The sequence below is a fragment of the Chenopodium quinoa genome, unplaced genomic scaffold (genome assembly GCF_001683475.1).
Source record: "Chenopodium quinoa cultivar QQ74 unplaced genomic scaffold, ASM168347v1, whole genome shotgun sequence".
NCBI lineage: Eukaryota > Viridiplantae > Streptophyta > Magnoliopsida > Caryophyllales > Amaranthaceae > Chenopodium > Chenopodium quinoa.
In genome coordinates this window covers 1744388-1766958 of record NW_018744128.1, presented here as the reverse complement: position 1 = coordinate 1766958, position 22571 = coordinate 1744388, and the positions used below count along the sequence as shown (strand labels likewise).

The 22571-nt window shown below is 35.1% G+C and overlaps 4 protein-coding genes and 1 long non-coding RNA gene across 10 annotated transcripts in view; 1 reads left to right on the top strand and 4 right to left on the bottom strand.

Annotated features, from left to right (window-relative positions):
- The window catches only part of LOC110692785, an 8671-nt gene extending 4802 nt beyond the window's left edge, over window positions 1-3869 (bottom strand). The window contains exons 1-5 of one of the 3 annotated variants that reach the window (XM_021869859.1): window positions 3642-3869; window positions 3165-3305; window positions 2839-3071; window positions 2282-2427; window positions 1915-2163 (exon numbers count right to left, since the gene is read on the bottom strand). In XM_021869859.1, coding sequence (XP_021725551.1) covers window positions 1915-2163; window positions 2282-2427; window positions 2839-3071; window positions 3165-3226 — 690 coding nt within the window. In that variant the 5' untranslated portion in view covers window positions 3227-3305; window positions 3642-3869. Of the gene's footprint in view, window positions 1-1914; window positions 2164-2281; window positions 2428-2838; window positions 3306-3641 lie in introns of all 3 variants that reach the window. The other 2 variants (XM_021869858.1, XM_021869860.1) reach the window with 2 other exon arrangements.
- A 1313-nt stretch (window positions 3870-5182) lies between these two features.
- Window positions 5183-6521, bottom strand: LOC110692784. The gene is made up of 3 exons (XR_002505529.1): window positions 6189-6521; window positions 5689-5763; window positions 5183-5563 (listed from the first exon to the last, which is right to left on the bottom strand). It is a non-coding gene; the product is annotated as an uncharacterized LOC110692784 (long non-coding RNA).
- Window positions 6522-7812: 1291 nt separating this feature from the next.
- LOC110692782 (H/ACA ribonucleoprotein complex subunit 4-like) lies at window positions 7813-9998 on the bottom strand. Its single transcript, XM_021869857.1, has one exon. The coding sequence runs from the start codon at window positions 9745-9747 to the stop codon at window positions 8032-8034; it is 1716 nt and encodes a 571-aa protein (XP_021725549.1). The 5' UTR covers window positions 9748-9998; the 3' UTR covers window positions 7813-8031.
- A 1977-nt stretch (window positions 9999-11975) lies between these two features.
- On the bottom strand, window positions 11976-19511 carry LOC110692781 (SH3 domain-containing protein 1-like). Of its 4 annotated transcripts, none has more exons than XM_021869856.1 (10): window positions 19020-19511; window positions 17906-18019; window positions 17661-17730; window positions 17437-17585; window positions 17081-17182; window positions 16747-16947; window positions 13394-13456; window positions 12996-13132; window positions 12483-12557; window positions 11976-12358 (listed from the first exon to the last, which is right to left on the bottom strand). In XM_021869856.1, exons 1-9 carry the CDS (start codon window positions 19077-19079, stop codon window positions 12518-12520), a joined length of 936 nt encoding a protein of 311 aa, XP_021725548.1. In that variant the 5' UTR covers window positions 19080-19511; the 3' UTR covers window positions 11976-12358; window positions 12483-12517. The 4 variants fall into 4 exon arrangements, with proteins under 4 accessions (XP_021725548.1, XP_021725546.1, XP_021725547.1 ...); XM_021869854.1 differs by having other exon boundaries at window positions 13013-13132; XM_021869855.1 differs by having other exon boundaries at window positions 13013-13132; window positions 17437-17567.
- A 1732-nt stretch (window positions 19512-21243) lies between these two features.
- On the top strand, window positions 21244-22104 carry LOC110692866. Its single transcript, XM_021869947.1, has one exon. It carries the CDS (start codon window positions 21244-21246, stop codon window positions 22102-22104), a length of 861 nt encoding a protein of 286 aa, XP_021725639.1.
- The last annotated feature ends 467 nt before the right edge of the window (window positions 22105-22571 follow it).

Below are 22571 nucleotides of genomic sequence, written 5' to 3'. Positions count from 1 at the left end.
TCTATCTATCTATCTATCTATCTAATCTATCTATCTATCTATCTATCTATCTATCTATCTATCTATCTATCTATCTATCTATCTATCTATCTATCTATCTATCTATCTATCTATCTATCTATCTATCTATCTATCTAATCTATCTATCTATCTATCTATCTATCTATCTATCTATCTATCTATCTATCTATCTATCTATCTATCTATCTATCTATCTATCTATCTATCTAATCTATCTATCTATCTATCTATCTATCTATCTATCTATCTATCTATCTATCTATCTATCTATCTATCTATCTATCTATCTATCTATCTATCTATCTATCTATCTATCTATCTATCTATCTATCTATCTATCTATCTATCTATCTATCTATCTATCTATCTATCTATCTATCTATCTATCTATCTATCTATCTATCTATCTATCTATCTATCTATCTATCTATCTATCTATCTATCTATCTATCTATCTATCTATCTATCTATCTATCTATCTATCTAATCTATCTATCATCTATCTATCCTATCTATTATCTATCTATCTTCTATCTATCTATCTATCTATCTATCTATCTATCTATCTATCTATCTATCTATCTATCTATCTATCTATCTATCTATCTATCTATCTATCTATCTATCTATCTATCTATCTATCTATCTATCTATCTATCTATCTATCTATCTATCTATCTATCTATCTATCTATCTATCTATCTATCTATCTATCTATCTATCTATATCTATCTATCTATCTATCTATCTATCTATCTATCTATCTATCTATCTATCTATCTATCTTATCTATCTATCTATCTATCTATCTATCTATCTATCTATCTATCTTATCTATCTATCTATCTATCTATCTATCTAATCTATCTATCTATCTATCTATCTATCTATCTTTATCTATCTATCTATCTATCTATCTATCTATCTATCTATCTATCTATCTATCTATCTATCTATCTATCTATCTATCTATCTATCTATCTATCTATCTATCTATCTATCTATCTATCTATCTATCTATCTAATCTATCTATCTATCTAATCTATCTATCTATCTATCTATCTATTATCTATCTATCTATATCTATCTATCTATCTATCTATCTATCTATCTATCTATCTAATCTATCTATCTATCTATCTATCTATCTATCTATCTATCTATCTATTATCTATCTATCTATCTATCTATCTTTATCTATCTATCTATCTATCTATCTATTTCTATCTATCTATCTATCTATCTATCTATCTATCTATCTATCTATCTATCTATCTATCTATCTATCTATCTATCTATCTATCTTTTTTTATCTATCTATCTATCTATCTATCTATCTATCTATCTATCTATCTATCTATCTATCTATCTATCTATCTATCTTATCTATCTATCTATCTATCTATATCTATCTATCTATCTATCTATCTATCTATCTATCTATCTATCTATCTATCTATCTATCTATCTATCTATCTAATCTATCTATCTATCTATCTATCTATTTCTATCTATGGTATGATCATGTAGACAATAAACAGTCAAGCAGCACGATGATCCAAAAAAGTAAAAGTAAACCAACTATTAAAAAACAGTTCAGAAGAGAATCTTTGCAGAAGTGTGTTCATCTCTCCATATATTTGATCTATCATTTCCTCTTTGTTAGACTAATATGATACAAATAATAGTAAGAGGGGCACAATAAGCCTGAAAGAAAAGTGCAAATATTATGTCATGCTAGTCAAAAAGCCAAAAGTATCTGAAAACTGCCCAACTCAAAGTCTCAAACAATCAACAACTAGAAGAAATGTATGAAGGAAATGTGAATTCTCTTTCAAGGTTTCTGGAAAAACAACATAACTAAAGATATCCCAGTTAAAGCATGCCTCTACCTTCCACTTTGCTGAGAGACCTTTAAACCAATCATGATCCTCAGCCATTTGCATTGGTTCAATTATAGACTTATTGATCAACAGATCAAGCCAGGAGTCACCAACAGTAATGAGATCAGCTGTGATAGCAGATTTTGGAGAAGCATCTACTTTGCTTATTGACCTTGAAAGTTCAGAATAAACATCTTCAAGTGTTCCACGGAACTGAACACTTAGCTTTAATCTCTTTCCTTGAGACTGAATGAAATCCTACACGTTTAAAATGTATGATAAGCGATCTACTGTTCCAAATAGTACACGGCAGTTGTCAACTGGGTTTGGGGGAGGGGTACCAGTGCAGCCAGAGTTGCTAAACAAACCAACAGACCTTGATCCAGGCAGGTGGTACAGAGCCTTGTAGAGCAACAACTCTCAAAGGGACAGTCAAAGCATATGTTTTGGATTTCCATTTTTCAAATTCTTCACGCTGCTGTTCACTGTCCACATTTTGCACAGCTCTTTCTGAAACTTTATCTGGATGCAAAGATACAAATTCATGTCACCTTTTCACGCTTTTGAAATAGCCATCTAATAGCCTACAACATCTATGCAGCTGTAGTTTCCATAAACTCATTATCAAATAATATCTACAGCATATATCTATTTGGTATCCTTTTTATCTGGCTCAAATGCAAGTATTACAAGACAAGACATGGAAACTATTATACATAAAAATAATTTGCAAACATGTCGAAGTCTCAACGCTCAAGGCAGTTTCTATAAGACAACATATAATGAATACATGCATAAAGGATTATTAGAAATTTAACATATGCTAGTAGAGTAAGTGCAAGTTTGCAACATCAGCAATTAGTTGAGAAGTATATAATTATAATTATAATTAAAATCAAAAACCAAAGGAAAACACCAAGAATTAAAAAGCACCTTCAGCAATGATTTCCTCTTGAAGTGGTGGACATGTAGTAGGATCAACAGCAGCAAGTGCATTAGATGCCTTACTAGAAAATGAAAAGGTAAAGATGCCAAGAGCAACCAACATCAACGACGAGGTAGAAGCCTTAACAAATGCCCGAGGCAATTCGAACCACAGGCATTCTTTGGAAGAGGTAGACACTGATAAACTCACATCCAATTGCCGATTTGATGAAGCATTAATCCTAGAAAAGCCAAGGGTCTTGTGAGGTAACACAATAGTAGGCCGACGACAAGCAAATGCAGGATATAGGCAATTCAAGGGTGGCTTTACTAACTTCATTGTTGAATCCACAGGTAATAACTTTTCAATGCAGCCATTATTTGAGAATAAAGCCATCAAAAACTTCAATACTCATACAGGATTTGCAATGCACACTTAAATCCAATATTCCAAATACAAGATTTCACAATAACCTCTGCAATGATATAAAACAATCAATTAAAGACCCAGAAAAAATACAAGTTCAAGTTCACTTTTTTTTTTTTCTAATTTACCAGAATTGTGGAAAAAAAACCCAGAAATCACTATTTCGTTTAATCTTTCAACTCAATTCAATGCAATTTGCAACTACCTCTTTTATTTTCGGCAACAATATACAATTCATTCTCATGATTTCACATTTTTATGAACTACTAATTTGAAGCATAAAAAGTAAAGAAGTGGAATTTAATCGAAATTCATAATTATTCCATCTTTAGGCTATAAAATTAAATACCAAGAAAAGAAAATGGAGGAAAAAAGAACGGATTACCTTCAACTCTACTAAGAGAGTTAACAATGGAGCTTCCAATAATACGGAGTAGTTTGCTACTAAAATTCTTCAACTGGGGTTAAATTTTGAAGAGCAAGAGAAATTAGTTCAATTAATCGAACGATTTGTTAAGATATTGGTTGATACTGATATTACAGTACAACCCAATCACTGAATCACTGATACCAGCCATGGTTTTTACAATTTTTTATTCTTTCCCTATCCCACTACCTTCCATTTTATTACTTTCGCGGCGGCGTATGAAAAAATGGAGCAAGTATTTAAAACACGAAGTATTTCATAATATTTTTCGTAAATAAATCAATAACTTATCATTTCCATAACATATGACACTTTCGCCAACTAGCCTATCATTTTCTAGAGCTTGACTTTATTTTTTTTTGGTATATCTATAATAATCTATGTGATTAAATTGTAATATAATGCTAATGACAGTGATTATGTTATTGAAACTACAAATTTGCAAATAGTTCTAACTTCTAAATTTATTTTTAAGATGTCCAAAAACAAATCCTACAACATAAAATATGATTTTTCTCTTAAATAATCAAGATTTTCTTTCAAAAAAAAAATCAAGAAGATTTTAAATACAAGTAGATAAAGAGAATAATAACTATTAAGGGTCTGTTCATATTTACTTATTTTCAGTTCAGTTCAGCTCCAATCAGTTCAGTTCAGTTCAGCTCTTAATTTCCCTCTCTCATAAAATATTCATTTCAACTTAGTTCAATTCAGTTCAGTTCCAATCAGTTCAGTTCAGTTCAGCTCCAAATCCTCCAATCAGTTCAGTTCAGTTCAGCTCAGTAAATATGAACAGGCCCTAAGTGTCATTTGGTTGACAAAAAAAATACATAGAAAGTTAAAATTTCTAGAAATTGAAATTCTTTTGTGGTGTTGGGTTGATAAATTGGTAGTACGTTGGGCACACCCCTCCTAGTTGATGAGTGCACTGCTTCACAAACTTGATAGCCCTCTCGATACCATATATGAGCTTTGTTACTCTCCGAGGTCAAGGAAGAGGTCACGGGGTTGAACCATCATTCCAAAATGTTCCACTTCTCACAAAATGGAAGAAGTTAATCACCTAAAGAGACCTAGGTAAGTGGATTTTGTCATTACAATTTTCACTTTGCATGATGAACCAAACACTATTTAGCATTTCCTAGGAAATCATTTACATAGGAAATTAAATATCCAATAAATTTGCAATTCCTACATTCAACCAAATGAACCCTTATTTTTACTTGATACGTAATTTTTTAGAAGTTATAAAGTTACTTGAGATAATTTTGTTGAGCTAATATCTAATCATGGACTCATTGCTAATTTTGAAGTATCATAGTCTCCAATGATATACTGAGTACTTTGTAATTCATACTAACCCAAGCAAAACCGAGACTTAATAACAATTCTGTGTAAGGGTTTGTAGGGGGAGCAAGCCCAAAGAACATAGTCCTAATGGGACTCCATGTCAACTTGTCAAACACAAGAAAAAAGACAATGACTTGGTGATTAGCAGTAAGAAATTATTGCAATTTTGTAAGATTAGATACATCCAAGTTTTAGGCAAATCTTTCAAATGTTGACCCAAAATTTATAATTATATGGTGTATACTATACATCATTCCAATTACTTGTTTATTGGTACATAGACTATGTGCTACACAATATTTTGACAACACCAAAACTTAAAACCCATAATTTTGTACAGTTTCTCTAGTGAATATTGTATGAAAAACTGTACAAAATCATGGTAACTAGAGAAACTGTAACTATTGCTGCAAAAGGTTTGCCCAGGATACATTGCCTTCTGAAACTTCAACCAACCTTTGTACGTAAGGGGAAGGAAACCATCCTGTCTTACCATTGCATTCGCCATTGGACCAGCCACCAGGAATCACCTGAATAGAGGCAAACAAAGCACAACACCAAAATTAAGTTGGTAATCATTACAATAATATGCATGACTGCATGTACTGATGTAAGAAGTGACTGAAGTTAAACCTCCAGCAATTGAAGAACATACCTGCTGAACCACGACAATATCATTAGCTAGTAGACTCAACTCCCATTCAGCTTGAGCATCGAATGGGTGTACAACCTGTGAAATAGATAAGATTAAACAAAGAAGACGTCAAAGAAAAAAGAAGCTTAGGGAAGACACAGCCTAAAATGAACATATATAGTTTTTGACAGCAGATTATATAAACTAGTAAGTTGAACTTTGAACCTCTTGACATTTTCTTTACTGAAATCCAATTAAAATTCAAAGTAAAGACTAAATTTGGTGGAGATGTCAAATTTAAATAAAAAGTGGTAGTTGTGAAATTCTCAGCTGAATTTTTAAAATTCACTCCAAATGAAAAGTAGCTTAGGAAACTATACTATATTGTTCTGCAGAGGATGCATTTAGAACCATTGATAATAGTTGTAATGAATATCAAGTGTTAATTCTCATCTATATTGCGGAGATACATTATTGGGGATTGTTGGGAAAAGTTATCTTGACAAGTTTAGCAATCTTACTGTTGCAACATAGCATGCACCATCTTCTTGTTCTATGTAATGCTCCTTGCTTCAATTTTAATGGCTGTGTAGCATCTTCTGGCAGTGATGAGACACACAATTGTTCCAGTTGAATCATCTAAAATACCAGAATAATTTACAGCAAAGATCAAGACACATCTTTAACTAGCATGTAGCATCATGCATCAAATTCACACGGTAAACAGAGGTAAAAGCAAATTCAGAATATATATGCAAGTTAACAACCAATCGGTGTCACAATCAACAAGAGAAATTTCCAGGATCATTTTACCCTCAACAGTACAAAGCAAATGAATGCAAAAGAAAGAGATAAATTACATACCTCAGGAAGAACCTTTTTCCAACATAGCAAGAACATTGTGATGGTGTAAGATCTTTCAGCATTCAGCTGCAAGTTACAACACCCAAATACATTACCACAATCATTTATTAAGAAATTTAGAAATTTCTGACAGGCTAAACATACAAGTCTTACTAGACTACAGTCTACAGGAGTCCTTTTATGCTTTCTGATGGAGTCAATCAAAATCTTTAGCTGATGATAGGTGCAGGATCATAATTAGGGGGTCACATCTGTCACAAATTAACACTTGACCTAAGCCTTAATTCTTAAAATATAACCTTTATATACACTCATAGCCTCAAAAGCATTCTGATGACATGTTATATCTATCAGTAAAATACAGAGGCATTAAGTTATGTCATGCTCCCAGCAGCTACTGAAATACAAAAATCCAAGTCTGCACGGGCAAGTGTGGCTTCTATCAATGCAACTTTGCCCATAGCAAGAAACAACTCCATATATGAAGTAAAATACAAACGTCTTGTGGAAACAAAGATCAGGAAAAGCAAAATGCACATGAGATTCATATGGAGTAAACAAGAAAATTATAAATACCCCCCACTAAAATTACGAGGGATCATGATGAAATATGGAACTAATATCATAACAATAAAAAGTTTAGAGGCACAAATCAGGTCTGTTACAGCAGTGATTCTCATATGAATAATTAAAATTACAATTTGTATCTAAGAGAAAGAGAGGTCTTACCTGCAGCAGACTCAGTGTTATCATCATTTTTCACGGATTTCTCCTTATCTGAATACTCAGGTTTCTGCTCATCCTTCTTTAGAATGCAAACCAAGTCTGTCTAACAGCAATAAAATAGTGGTATGTTATACAATTCCCCTAACCATCACATCTCTTTTACCTTTGTTCAAAGATGGATTTCAATTTTCAAGACAGAATGATGAGGCCTTATGTTCAAAGTTTTACTCAATTTTCCCATACCCAAGTACCTGAGCTTAAAAAATAACAGCAAAGTAGAATACTTGCATATTCTAAAACAACATTATGATTCTTATTTCTAAATTCTAATGCAGAGAAACTGGAAGGAACAGCAAACGCATTGAGTAGACTGGTACAAAGCATGACTGAAACATAATCAGTTATTACTCAAAAGAATTGTCCAAATACTTAAATTTATAGACTGTATCTGTATGTTCTTGATCATGATTGTCGCGTTGAACATCACTGCAATAGGCTACAACATACAAGCAATCATGAAATTAAGGTGAATTGCTACTGAAAATGAAACAAGGGAGCATGGAAAAAGGTAATATTATCATAACTCAATAAGTAAAAAGGCCCACTTCAAGGCCACAAGAAAACCCATTCAGCAAGCAAAATCTTAACTGCAACATAGTTCTGCTGGAATACATTCAAATACTACAAAATTAACAAGCTTAAGATACCTAGAGAAGAAAATAATACGGAGTAACATACAATTCTAAGGGCTATTTCCATCAAAACTGTATTCTTTTATTCTTGATCAGCATCTTTATCCTTCTTTTTCTTCTTTTCCTTCTTCTCCTTCTTTTTCTCACTTCGACTTCCATCCTCTGTATCAGCAGCAGCATCACCGTTTTCCACGTCCTTGCTCTTCTTCTTCTTTTTTTTCTTCTCGGATTTCTCCTCATCAGTTGACTCTGCCTTTTCTTCTTTATCCTTCTTTTTCTTTTCCTTCTTAGACTTGGACTTCTCTACATCAGGAGTAACAGGTTCATCAGCCTCCTTCTTCTTCTTTTTCTTCTCTTTGACTTCCACAACTTCCTCTTCCTGAACTTTAATCTTCTTGACATCACCAGCAGGACTAGCATCAACCTCCTCCAATTTCCTCTTTGACTTCTTCTCCTTCTTCTCCTCTACTACCACATCTTCTGCTTTCGCTGGTTCAGCTGCAGCAGCAATGCTAGCAATCATGGAATCTCCACCAGTAGGAAGCACCACATTCCTCGCCCACTCAGCAGGAGTCTGCTCATTTGGCTTACCATGCTTGTCCAGCTTGCCCTCTGCAATCAGCTTCTTTTTCATCGAAGCCCTCGGCCCAAGCCCCCATTTCCTGGGATAAGTATCCCTATCCATAATCACCCTCTTAATCTTGGCAACAATCCCATGATCGCAAGTAGCCATGACAGCAGTAGTCATCTCCGCAATCCCCAAAGCAATAGCTTCTCCCTTAGTAGTCATCAAAACAACCTCCTCCCCAACCTCAACATCATTCTCAAACCTAAGCAACCCCGGAATCATCAACTTGGCACCATAACAAATTGCATTGACAGCCGAATCCTTGACAACAAGCCTCTTGTAGCTAGTCAAAACAACCTCCAACGGCATAATAACCCGCCTCAAATAACTCTCATCCCTGTAATTATCATACATCCATTGCGCATCCATGACATCGTGCATTGTAACCATATTATTCTTCTCCCCCAAAATACCGGAACGCACCCTCCTAAGCTCCTGCATATGTCCTCCCACACCCAACAACAAACCCAAATGAACACAGAGTGTCCTGACATAGGTACCAGCCTCACAACTAATCCAGAAAACAACCAAATGCCGATCGGCATCGTACTCAAGTAGCTTACTTTCATAAATAGTCCTAATCCTAAGTTGCCTTTTAACAGCAGAAATCAAAGGGGGGCGCTGAAATACGGCGCCGGTTAAGGTTTCCAAAGCTCTAGCAACTTTAGCAACATCAGGAACAGCAGAATGTAATCTAGCAACACAAACATACTCTTTTCCAGCACCCTGTTGAGATTTAACTAAACGGGTTGCTCTTTCAATACAAACAATCAAATTCCCAGTAACCTTAGGATCTAAAGTACCAGAATGACCAGTTTTTTCTACCCTTAAAATGCGCTTAATCCAAGCAACAACTTCATGAGAAGAAGGATTAGCAGGCTTATCGAGATTAAGAATACCATACCTTATGTATTCGGCAAGAGGTCGCTTCAATGGTGAATACCCAGATGAAAGAGGGGTGTAATGCCCAGTTCTAACATTCAATCTGTCGTAGTTTTTCAGGAGAATTGGCCACTGAGAAGTGTCGATTGATGGGGTGAAACTTTGGGGTTTGATTAAGAAATCAGTGTCGTTTTGGGGTTCTGAGTCTGTCGTTTTGGGGGTGTCAATGACGCTCTTGCTCTTCTTCTTCTTCTTCTTGTCTGAGCGAGAGATTTCGACGTCCGCCATTGTTGAGGTTTAGAGGAAAGAGTAGGTTTTCGACTTTGGAGGAGAGAGTAGGGTTTTGCTAGGGTTTGGCAGGAAGAAGACGGAAATTAACATCGAGTTACTTCTATTTTATTTCATTATTAAGCGGGCCGACCCAAACCCGTATAATTTGCCCGTCAAAAAAACAACTAAAATTAGGTAATTACACTTTGACTAACTTATGAGATTTATAGATACAATAAAAAAAAAATGGGAAATTCTTTTTGATGGACTCCAACTTTTTCATTTTCTAAGTGGTAAACATTCTTAAATTTTATTATCAATGTAAACCTAAATTATTGTTTACCATTGATAAGTGTTATTTCCTTAATTATAGTTAGTTTTTTATTTTTAAAATTATATTAAAAATATTAAAAAAAAAATAATTTAAAAAAAAACCAACCCCTCCTCCAACCCACTACCCAGCCCCCTCCCCCAACCCAGCCCCTTGCCGGCGGCCGGAAACCGGCGAACTACCTCCACCAACTCCGGCGACCCCTACCTCCTCCCTCTCCTCTACCTATGACACCTTCACACTCCCCTAAAACCCAAATCCATTTCCCCGACATGAACCAACAACTCCCTCGAAAACCACTTTCCTCCCCACCGCCGGTGTCCAGACTCTCCACCCCGCACCGGCGAACCCAAACCGCCCCTCCCCCTACCATCTCCACCCTCTGAAACACCACGTCGAACCCCAAAATTAAAAGCCCCAAAATCGATTTTTAGGGCTTCGATTTTGGGGTTTTAAGGTTTCGCGTGGTGATTTTTGGCTGGGCGGCGACGACGTGGGCCTAGGGGAGGGGACTTGGGCTGCCGACGAAGGGGATTCGGGTCAGGCGTCGGTGGTGGCGAGGAGGCTAGGTGGGTGTTGTGGGGAGGCTGTTGGGCTAAGGTGGCTCATTAGTGGGGGGTTAGAGGTGGTAGTTTGGGAGATGTCGGGATGGGTCAGAGGTTTCGGGTCAGACGTCGTCGGCACCGGGGGTTTGGTAGGGGTGTCGGCCGCCGGCAGGGGGAGGGGAGGCTTGGCAGTGGGTGGGGGAAGGGATGGTTGATTTTTTTAATTTTAGTATAATTTTAAATTGTTAAAAATAATTAAAAACCTAACTATTGTTAAAAAAAACCTAACTATAGTTAAATTTTTAATAAAATATAATAATTAATGTCATAAGTAATAAGTATAAAAAGTTAGAGTTTACCAAAGATAATTTTATAAAACTTTGTTTACCACTTAGAAAATGAAAAAATTGGAGTTTACCAAAGAGAATTTCCCAAAAAAAAAAAAGGGTAATGCTATATACAGCCCTTAGGGCTGCATATAAGCATTTAATATTTTTCTTTTGTTAGTATTAAATTGGAAATTTATCAACAATTCACGAGTAAATCGGTGTAATAATTGTATTTTTATTATCAACAATTCACGAGTAAATACTCCGTAGTCAAGTTGAATCGTCAATTTGAGATACTAATCGTTAAAAAAGTGTATTGATAATAGAATGATATCAAGTAAATAAAAGTGGAGGTAGTATATTTGTTCTAGCCTCGCCCAAAATTAAATGACTTAGGGTCGAGCCCAACTCAACTCAAGGCCCAAGTTTTATGTCAATGCCCACCTAAAATTGTTTTGGGCCGATAGAGCCAGATCATGTGTTATCAAGTTTGGTTTTATTCCTAATATAACTCTTTGAATATCAAAAATAATATTCACTGTGTGAATTTCCGTGCATGCCCGGCCCCTATTTCTTTCAAAGACAATTTTGTCCTTGCTCTAACTCCTTCCTCCAGGTCTCGTACAAGTATGGAGTGTAAAGGTTTGATCTTCAACTTCAATCCAAAACTCGTGAAACTTTATTCAAAGCTTAGAGTTGCAACATCAATTGATCAGGGAGATGGAAAAAGCAATTGCACCAAATCCCAATTTCAAAGCATTTGCTGTTTTTTTTTTAAGAGAGACCCAATTTTTCCCTCCAAGTTAAGAAATTTGATTACCTGAGCTTTGATAAAAACCCAGAAAATCAATTGATTTCATGGGTTGATTATTTTTATTTTTAGAATTTTACTAGTATTTGGGAAGTTGATTTGTATCCATATGAATTTAATGTTTATCCTCAAATCTATGATCAAAGTATCAGTGTACTTGGAAATTTGCAAAGATATCAAAAATCATTATTACAAGGTATTATGGACTTGTGGAGTATGAGTCATGCCAATGATGTAAAAGTTATGTTATTTTCTCTAAATTTATGATTTACAAATCATTATTACAAGGTATTATGGACTTGTGGTAGATGCCTTAAGGTTGTGCTACACAATGTTTACGCAATACCAAAACTTAAAACCCATGAATTTGTACAATTTCTCTAGTGAATATTGTGATCCCTTCTATAAAAGACAGTGGATATTGTATAAAAAACAATAAGCTATACAAGTTATTTTACAGCAAAAATTAAGTGGTAACTAGAAACTATTGCTGCTAGAGGTTTGCCCAGGATACATTGCCTTCTGAAACTTCATCCAACCTTCGTACATAAGGGGAAGGAAACCATCCTGTCTTACCACTGCATTCGCCTTTGGACCAGCCACCGGGAATCATCTGGATAGAAGCAAACAAAGCACCACACAAAAACGAAGTTGATAATCATTACAGTAATATGCATGACTGCATTTGCGAAGTGACTGATATTAACAATTAAGCCTCCAGCAATTGAAGAACATACCTGCCGCACCACGACAATATCACCAACCAGTAGACTCAGCTCCTCTTCGGCTTGAGCATCGAATGGGTGTTCAACCTGTGAAACAGATAAGATTAAATAAAAAAGACATCAAAGAAAAAATAAGCTTAGGGAAGACACAGCCTAAAATGAAAATGTAGAGTTTTTTAGTTTTTGACAGCAGAATATATAATCTAGTAAGTTAAACTTTGAAGTTTCTCACACCATCTTTACTGAAACCCAATTAAGAATTCCAAATAGAGACTAAATTTGGCGAAGATGTCAAATTTAAAATACATAGTGAGGATAGTTGTTAACATTCTTAGCTAAATCCCTTAAATTTAACCCCAAATGAAATGTTGCTTAGCCACTTAGGATATGTTTAAACCATTTATGCTAGTTGTAGAGAATCTTAAGTGTTATTGCTGTCAGTTTCTCTGTCTTCAGCACAAGTACATCTATAGTACAGAGACCATAATTTAGTGGGGTGGGCAAGTTGGGAAGAGTCATACTCACAAGTTTAGCAATCTTACTTTTGCAACATAGCATGCACCATCTTCTTGTTCTATGTAATGCTCCTTGCTTCCATTTGAATGGCTCTGTGCAGCATCTTCTGGAAGCGATGACTCGCACAATTGTTCCAATTGAATCATCTAAAATACAAGAATCGTTTACAACAAAGATCAAGACACATTTTTACTAGCATGTGGTTTCATGCATCAGAATCAAATGGTAAAAGGATATAAAAAACAGATGCAGAAGACTAAAAACTGATGCAGAAGAAATATGCAAGGTAACAAGCATTCAGTGTCACAATAAACAAGAGAAATTTCCAGAATCACTTTACACTCAACAGTACTAAGCAGCTGAATGCAAAAAAAAAAAAAGAAAAAAAAAAGAGATAAATTACATACCTCAGGAAGAACCTTTTCCAACATTGCAAGAACATTGCGATGGTAAGATCTTTCAGCATTCAGCTGCAAGTTACAACACCCATAAACATTACCACAATCACTTATGAAGAAATTTAGAAAGATACAAGATCCGGAAAGGAACAGTAAATTCAATAAATGAATCTCCCCGATGACTGTTGGGGCTGAAACCATATCAATCCACCCATATCTTTTCGAGTGCCTCAAAGGTTAAATCTAGGCCTGGGAATTGAGTGCCTCTACCTTCTTTAATGGAAACATCACATGATGAATAAGAAAGAATAAGAAAAAAGGGTGAAGCATTAATCTGTTCCATTTTACATTCTTGATAAATTTCTCACTGGCTAAACATACAAGTCTTACTAGACTATAGGAGTCCTTTTACGCTGTCTGATAGAAGTAAATCAGAATCTTTAGCGGATGATAGGTGCATGATCATAATCAATTGACCTAAGTTATACACTAATAGTCTTAAAATTTAACCTACTGTACACAAATAGCCTCAAAAGCATTCTGATCATATGTTATATTATCAGTAGAATGCAGAGGCATTAAATTATTTCATGCTCCCAACAGCTGCTGAAATACAAAAATCCATGCACATCTGCATGTGCAAGTGTGGCTTCTTTCTGAGACTTTCGCTTAAAAACATGATCCAAAATCATTCAAATCTTCAATGTTATTCTTCACACTTGGTCACTTGTATTTTGAGGTATAGACAATTCTTCTATTTCCATCCCACTATTTTCACTTAACCTTTTATTTTAATCTCCATCTTCCCCTAAAGAGCTTTATATTGAACCCCTTGTAAAATTGTAGCGAACACCCGACTGAGAGTAACACAATAATGGGTCAAAACATGTGAAAATGTGATAATAACACATATTTTTATGGGCCCCCAAACATGGAAAATACGGGAAAAGAGACAGTAATTGGAAAAATTGGGAAAGTTGCTGAAACAGTCCCAAAAGATGGGGAAAAGGTTTGGAATAGTAGGGGGATGGATTTTTGACACTTTGGTACATCCCATATTACCCTTATTACTCGTTTTTTCGAGGTTTGGGGTTGTTTTGGACTGAAAATGTGCCAATTGACCCCGGAACATGGTGATTGAGGGGCAGTTTTTGTTAATTGATGATGAAATATGAGATGTGATACTTAGATTACAAACATGAATAATAGTATAATTATTATCCATAGTCTATCAATCGACACATCACATCACATCACATCAATCAACACACATGTGAATAGTAGTATAATTATCCATAGTTACATCATACGTAGTATATAACATGTGTTCTTTTCCAGATCCAAGCCATAGTGTCAAGTCACATCACATCAATATTATGGTTATATGACACCATTTCCCTTATATGAGATTATTATACTCTTATGACATCACTATTGTCAAGTCCCATCATATTATGACATCACATCATTATAAATATAATTACATAATATGACATCATTATACTTATATGCCATCATTAGATTCAATGACATCATTATTTTCAAGTCACATCACTTCAATATACTTTTATGACATCATTATATTCATATGGCATCATTATTGTCAAGTCACATCACGTCAATATACTTTTATGACATCATTATATTCATATGGCATCATTATTGTCAAGTCACATCACTTCAATATACTTTTATGACATCATTATATTCATATGGCATCATTATTGTCAAGTCACATCACTTCAATATACTTTTATGACATCATTATATTTCAAAATTTCATGAATTTCAAAATAGAAACTTTATAGATATCTTTATAGGTGTGTTATGGTTTCAAACCACCTTAAATGACCCAAAGAGTCACCCCACACATTCAATTCATTTTTTGAAAAAATATCAAAAACTGACCCGAAATCGTGTATTATAGCCTTCAATTTTGAACAATTTTTCACTTTTTTAGACCCAAAAATAAAAATTATCGAGATGCTTCCCATGGCCCTTAATACACCCCAGGAATCCATTTGGATGGGTAAAACCATCCAATATGCCTTTAAACTGTCAATTTACCTGTTTACAACTTGCACCACTTTCATACACCCAAGGCTACCAAGGATATTTATGGCAACATAATGATCATATATGGTTCCAAACGACATTATATGACACTAAGATGTATCTCCTTTCATCTCGAGACTTTTCGGCACCGGGTCCCGAAACCTTCGAAATTGGCCAAAAAACGTGTATTATAGCCTTCAATTTTGCCAATTTTTGACTTTTTTTCACCCGGAAACAAAAATTGCCGAGAGGCTACCCATAAACCCTAATACCCTCCGGGAGTCCAATTGGGTGGGTAGAACCATCCAATTTGCCTTTAAGCATCCAATTTACCAGTTTCCGTACACGCCTCTTGTATTGGCTATAAGCTTCCACGGGGCCTTTATGTAGCCGACTTATGGTCGTCTATGGGTCCAAACAACATCATATGACCTTTGGATGCATCCCGTAAAATTCCGTGAATTTCCGACACAGGGCCCAACACCTCCTAAATTGCTCCGTTTTCGTGTATTATAGCCTTCAAATTTGGCTTACGTACATCATTAATTTTTTTACCCGGCAAGATTATGCATCCAAGTACTTCCATGGGTTCCCAAAGGATCTTGGGAGTCATGGATAATGCCCAGAACCATCTCATTCATCTTTAATCATGTCTTAAGGCAACGACGACATACCCTTAAACGTCAAAACTAGTTGTTTGTATTCCTTATCCTTGGGTGCACCGTGCACATGTCTTGTGCACATGCCACACGCCCCCTTGCACCATCTTACACCTTAACACTTTGGCTTTCTGACTTGTCTCAATCCACTACTTAGCATTTTTTAACATATAAGAAGCAACGCTAACCTCGTTTTCCAAAATATAGGTGTTTTTAGGGAATAGGGTTGGGGGGGACGAATCGAAGCGACATAGGATTGAATCTCAATGGATCATGGCAGCAAGGCCACTCTGCCACGTACTTACCCCGTCGCGTATTTAAGTCGTCTGCAAAGGATTCAACCCGCCACTCGATTATTTTCTCTTAACCTTTTATTTTAATCTCTATCTACTTCCAATAAATGAGTCTACATTTAACTGTTATTCTTAATCTACATGCCCAACTCTAATGTGTAAAACATTTAAAGGATGGAGGGAATATCTTGGAAATGAGTAAAGTGTCATGTATGGTATATGTAATTAATTTGAATACTTATGCATAAAACTATACTCAATATTTATAAACAATGTTTAAAGTTGACAAAGATACAGGAGTTTAGAGTTCCAATATGCAGCTAGAAACAGTTGATGGGGAATAGAAAGACTATACCATAACAACAAGCTGATGGAAAGTCATCTTTTGCTGATGTGCCTCTACTGACTGCATTGCAGATGTTGCTTCCTTTCCAAGTGCCAGCAATCTAGATTTAAGATAATCCAACTTTTCCTCTGCATTCTCAAGTTTGACGAAGTTTTCCTCAGATTTTGCTCCCTCAGTGGACTTTGACCTCAGTCTTAGTACATCAGCTGCCTACTGAGAGGCCATATAAGATTCAGAATGTACGTTGACTACTGGAAATAATATCATTAGAGGATAGATAGCGGCTACTTAATTAACTTTCAATCAACTTATGGATTAGTTTTACTAGGACAAAAATTACAACCTGAGCTTCCACTTCCTGCCATAACTTGTCATATCGACGTACAAGAAGCCGAGCATCCTCAAGCTCAGCACTTCTTACCAGTGCTTGCAATGACTTGCAGACCTAGAAAATCAAAATGAAACAGTATCTTCAAATTTCAATTCTTGACAAGATCAATCAGAAATATAACTCCCTTGCACTTAATTCCAAAAGAAAACCAACTCAAATATGTGAGCTTTCTACACTACACACTAGATAAACATATAGGAATGGAAAGATGGATTACATAACATGTTATTGACAATGAAAATCTACGCAGCTATGCCTATATAGTTATATCTTATTTGTATGTGACAAAATTTCCTAGTACAGATTACCTTTTCATTAAATATTCCTAGCATGGTCTCCTTCTCTTCTACCATTAAACTGTGAGAGGTACCAACACGCGCTGCAGCTTCTGTCAAAGGGGATGTGCTACAATGGCTTTCTGCTCCATATCTGCAACAGTCTTGAGCAAATTTTCTCTCTGCATTAGAGATAATACCGTCTTAAACCTTGCACATAGACACAATAACAATCGTGGAGGTTTAAGTAGGCCAACCTATTTCAATTTGCTTTGAAGTAACTGATGTAATCCCTTCTATGCCATGTACTAAGCTCTTCTCAAAATGCTGGCCACAAAACAAAAACATAAGCAACATCATAAAAAATGTTAATTTACTTTTGTTGATGAAAATGAAAATGAAGTTGTAGGGAAAATTTCCAGCACAGATTCCAAAGGGTTCTTAATTAGAAGGCACTTCATTTCACCATTTACCAAGAGGGCAAGAGGCCATTATAATGTACCTTGGCTTCTCGCGTAGAAGTGTATAGCTTGTGCAGTTGGTCACGGCATGAAATCTCTGCTTCGTCTACTACAAAGGCTTCACCACCAAAGTGCCCAAACTGTCTAAGAAGAGCCTGTAGAAGATGCCATTAGTCCTCAATCTTTGCTAAATTTGGCCAGCATAATGATTGTTCATGTATGTATATATTCCAACAATAATTGAGTTAACTGTGCAAGTCTTAATAGTTTTCAGCTTAAAATTAATCTTATAATTCCATTTATGTCAATATAAATTCATAAGATTATCATTTTATATAGTTCTACACATATACATACAATAAAATATGGATTCATGGTCTAAATTCATTAAAAAAAAAAGTCGAATGTGTTCTATTACTTGACTAGGAATGAGTATTAATTCTGTTGCTAACCAATTTTCTCTGCCACAAAATTAACATCACCTTTTCAACTTTTGTCATCAAAGAGACAATGAAAACACCATTTTACCATTTTTTTTTTTTTTTTTTTTTTGGTACTCTCTTTGTAAATCCTTTCCCCTTCTTAAAATCACACATTTTATTAGACAAATCCTATTAATTTTAAGAAACATATCAACTGTAAGATGGTTCCTTCAACTGTAGTACTAACTCAAATTCCAAAAACTAAAGTGTATGTCACCAAGTTTAGTTGGTAACTCCATAATACCTAAAACCGGGGATCGAATCCCGTCTACATAACATGTCCTTTTTAATTTGTTCTGGAAAAGTTAGTAGGCATATAATTATAAATCAGAATTCGTTAAATTTACAAGACTTTAAAGGAACAGGCTCATTCAAACAAATTCTGAGCAACCATGAGTATTCCATCTAGCCACTAGGTGGGCTACAATGTTACATAACATTTCTTTAGTAGCTAGTTATACATCAAAATAAGTGCAAAAGCTAAAAGCTCGACACCCATATATAGTAAGCCGTATCACACTATTTAAATACATCATCCAAGATTCTGCTACCCAGATCACAAGTAGTTATTGATCATGATTGCAAATACATAAACAATTGTATAAATTAATAACAGTTAAATACTCCAGTACAAAATTGTTGAAATAAACATCAAATTTTTGAGAAAAATTACCTGTTGTTGCTTAGATACTTGATCTTTGAGCTTGTTAGCTTGCCTTTTAATGGCTTCCATTAAATCTCTCTCTAAAAAAAAAAAAACCACCCTTTTGATTTATACTCTTTCAATTTCAAGAATAAATCATTGAAGGTGGAAATAAATTTATAGCATAAGACTTGTTTTTTTAAAAATTAGAAAAAGGTTTGAACTTTAATAAGACATTTGTTTATAAAATTGGGATTGCGGTTGAAAAAGGTTGAAAAAAGTGAGGAATTATTATTGGGAGTGGAGTGGTATTGGAATTTATTATTGAGAATATTATTGGTCAGGTAATAAAATTTTAAAAAATAAAATAAAAATTAAGGTGATGAATAAAAGAAAAAGAAAAAAAAAAGAATTAAATTCTTGAATGTTGGAGATATTATTGGATGAGCCCTTTCCTTAGATAATATTGGGAAATTATCTAATTCCCAAATTAGAGCTACTCTTTTTTTAATTCTCATTATACCGTCCACGTCAGCTAAGGAAAACAAACCAATTTTTTTTTTCTTGGTCTAGCAACAAACCGCTACTTCAAGTAGCGATTTTAATTTTGTAAACCGTTACTTCAAGTAGCGGTTTCCCTCAAAACACCGCGGTTTATGAAATTAAAACCGCTACTTCAAGTAGCGGTTTATGGGTTTGTTTTGTAAGTTTTTCTTTAAAAACAAAATATCTGTAAATCAGTAATTAGTAAATACAAATCGCTACTTCAAGTAGCGGTTTACATATTAGAAACCGCTACTTGAAGTAGCGGTTTTCAGTAGCACACCGCTACTTGAAGTAGCGGTTTTCTAATAAACCCGTTTTTTAAAAAAAATCCCACTGAACCGGTGACGTGGACGGTAGGGTGGGAATTAAAAAAAGAGTAGTTGTAATTTGGGAATTAGATAATTTCCCAACATTATTTAGGGAAAGGGCTCTTATTGGATCAGGGGTCCAACTAGTGTAAACTGTAAAGGAGCTTATTCTTCTGAGAAGTTGAGAAGCATCTCAGGCAACCTGTATGCGACAAGACTCACAAATCACAATAGGTCGGGGTGCTTCCTAGTTCCTAACTTCCTATACATAACCTTCATTTTGTTTGGACAATTGTGACCTTTTCAATCCGGTTAGAAACAGGCTTGTCGAGTTGGGGTGTTTTTCATGAACCCCAAGCTATTTGAGTGGTTAAAACAATTCATTAACTAAAAGTCTCCACGAGTTTTTATGTGATTGATTAATTGTCACATATAGTTGCAAACGACATAGTATAACCCTGAGATGTATATCCTACCATTCCAAAAGTTTTTGACAGCAAGTCTCAAAACCTTCTAAATTGGTCCGAAAGTGTGATTATCGCCTTTGAAAATTTACAACTTTTTCGAACTTGAAGATGAAACATGTCGAGGTGTTTTCCATAGACCCCATGAAACCTCGGGAGTCCATTTGAGTAGTTAGAATCGTCTCCTAACTTTAGTCAATCTAACTGTTTAAGTACACGCCACCCTTAATCACCTCAAGACAAACAATCTTTATGTAACCGACTATTGGTCATATATTGTTCCAAATAATATCATGTAACCCCAAGATTGTATCACCAACAATCACGAAAGTTTTCAATGCTAGATCTTGAAACCTTCGAAATTAGTCTAAAAGCGTGAATTAGCGTTTAATTTTAGATATTATGTAATTTTTAACAAGTATCAACTTTATTGGGATTAGCAAAGGAAAAATGTCAAGGTGCTTCATATGGGCTATGGACCCCATGACACCTCATAAGTATATTTGGATGCTTGAAATTAAATCTTTTGCCCTTAAAATATCGATTTAGACATTTATACACCTTTAACTGACTCAAGACCACCATGAGCCTTTTATGTGACCGATTAATAATCGTATATAGTTCCAAACAACATTATATGAACCTGACATGCAACCCCTATTATCTCAAAAGTTTTCGACCTTATTTGTCAAAATATTAGACATTAACCTAATTAACTAAAATTCTCCTCGGATCCTCTTAAAGGTCACAAATGTTGACCATCTCTCTCCACTTTCTCACTCACAAAATCACAATACAATTATCATGAACTAAGTAGCCGTTGAGTTAACCTCCTTTTTTCACTCCCACCACTTCCCACTCCTCCCACATTTTCCTCACACACAAGTTTTCTCCCTCTCTCTCTCTCTCATCTTTTCTAGTTTTCTCTCTCTAAAAATGGCTGATTTCTCCTTCCTATCAGACACAGATGAATCATCTGCAGTTGAACAAATTTTAGCAGAAGCAATGGATCACTGTGTTCTTCAACAAGTTGCCGCCATTAATTGCTCTTCTTTCTCTAACTCTGTTCTTCCTTCTAACCTTGAATCTCGTTTTCAAAGGCTCAAAACCTTCCCTTCTTCTTCTGCTTCTTCTTCCAATCCCTCGAAATCTGTGCCAAAACCCCAATTCGGCCCTAAATCAGCCAGCGAATTGAAGAACTCAGTGACTGAATTGAAGGATGAAAAACCCATTTCTGATGATTCCGTAAAAACCCCAGAAAAAACCCCAGAAAAGGAAAAGAAATCTCTCAGAAAATCTGGTTCTGGATATTTATCTTCTTCTGGGTCATCGAATGCTTCATCTGGGTACTTGAATTCTCCCAATTACAGGGGAAAACAGGGTGTTAGAAAGGGTAAAGATGGAAACTTTTCATCCGGGTCATCGAATTCCGGGTCGAAAACTTCAACAAAATCTGTTAAAACGGGTTGTTTTTGGTGTTCTCCGTCTCCGAAACGGGTTTCTTCTCCGAAGCGGGTTTCGAGGAAGAAGAGTGATGGTGGTGGTAGTACTCGAAATGGGGCGTTTGAGTTGGGAGATGATTGGGGAAAACATGATGAAATATTGAGTGATTTGAGGTCATTTTCGGCAAAAAAGCAGAAGAATTTGATGAAGATTGCAAAGAAAGAAGAAGAGAAGATTAATAAAGAAGCAGAAAAGATAGTTAAATGGGCTAAACAAACTTCTGCAAGGTTGGATTTTTCTATCAATGATGATCTTAGTGATGATGACAGTGAATATAGTTTTGGGCATCATTGATGTGAGCAATGAGCTTCTCTTTTGTTTTTATAGTCGAATACGTGGCAGGCGAATGCATTAAATCAAATCAAATTCCGCCAAAGTTAGTAGTAAAACATGGCAGTGTCATACAATAGACTAGTAGCAATACTTTAGTAGTAGTAATACTGTGTTTCTATATTTGTTAATTGTTGCACAAAACAAATAGTTATATGAATGGTGTATAAATTTTACCTTTATATGTGGAAATTGAGTAGCAATATGCTTAATTTTGTGTTTTTGTATATGGTGTCATTGGTGTGGTGAAGGGATTGTGCAAATGAATGCATATGTTGCTAATTGCTTTTAGCTTCTAAAATAGAATTTGACAAAATAAAATTAAACACATGATGAGTGCTTGAAAAACTTGCTCCACAATACCAGTAATTTAACCAGATTCTTGACCATGCTTATCATGATGATTATCTAATGCTGAGTCTTCCTTTTTC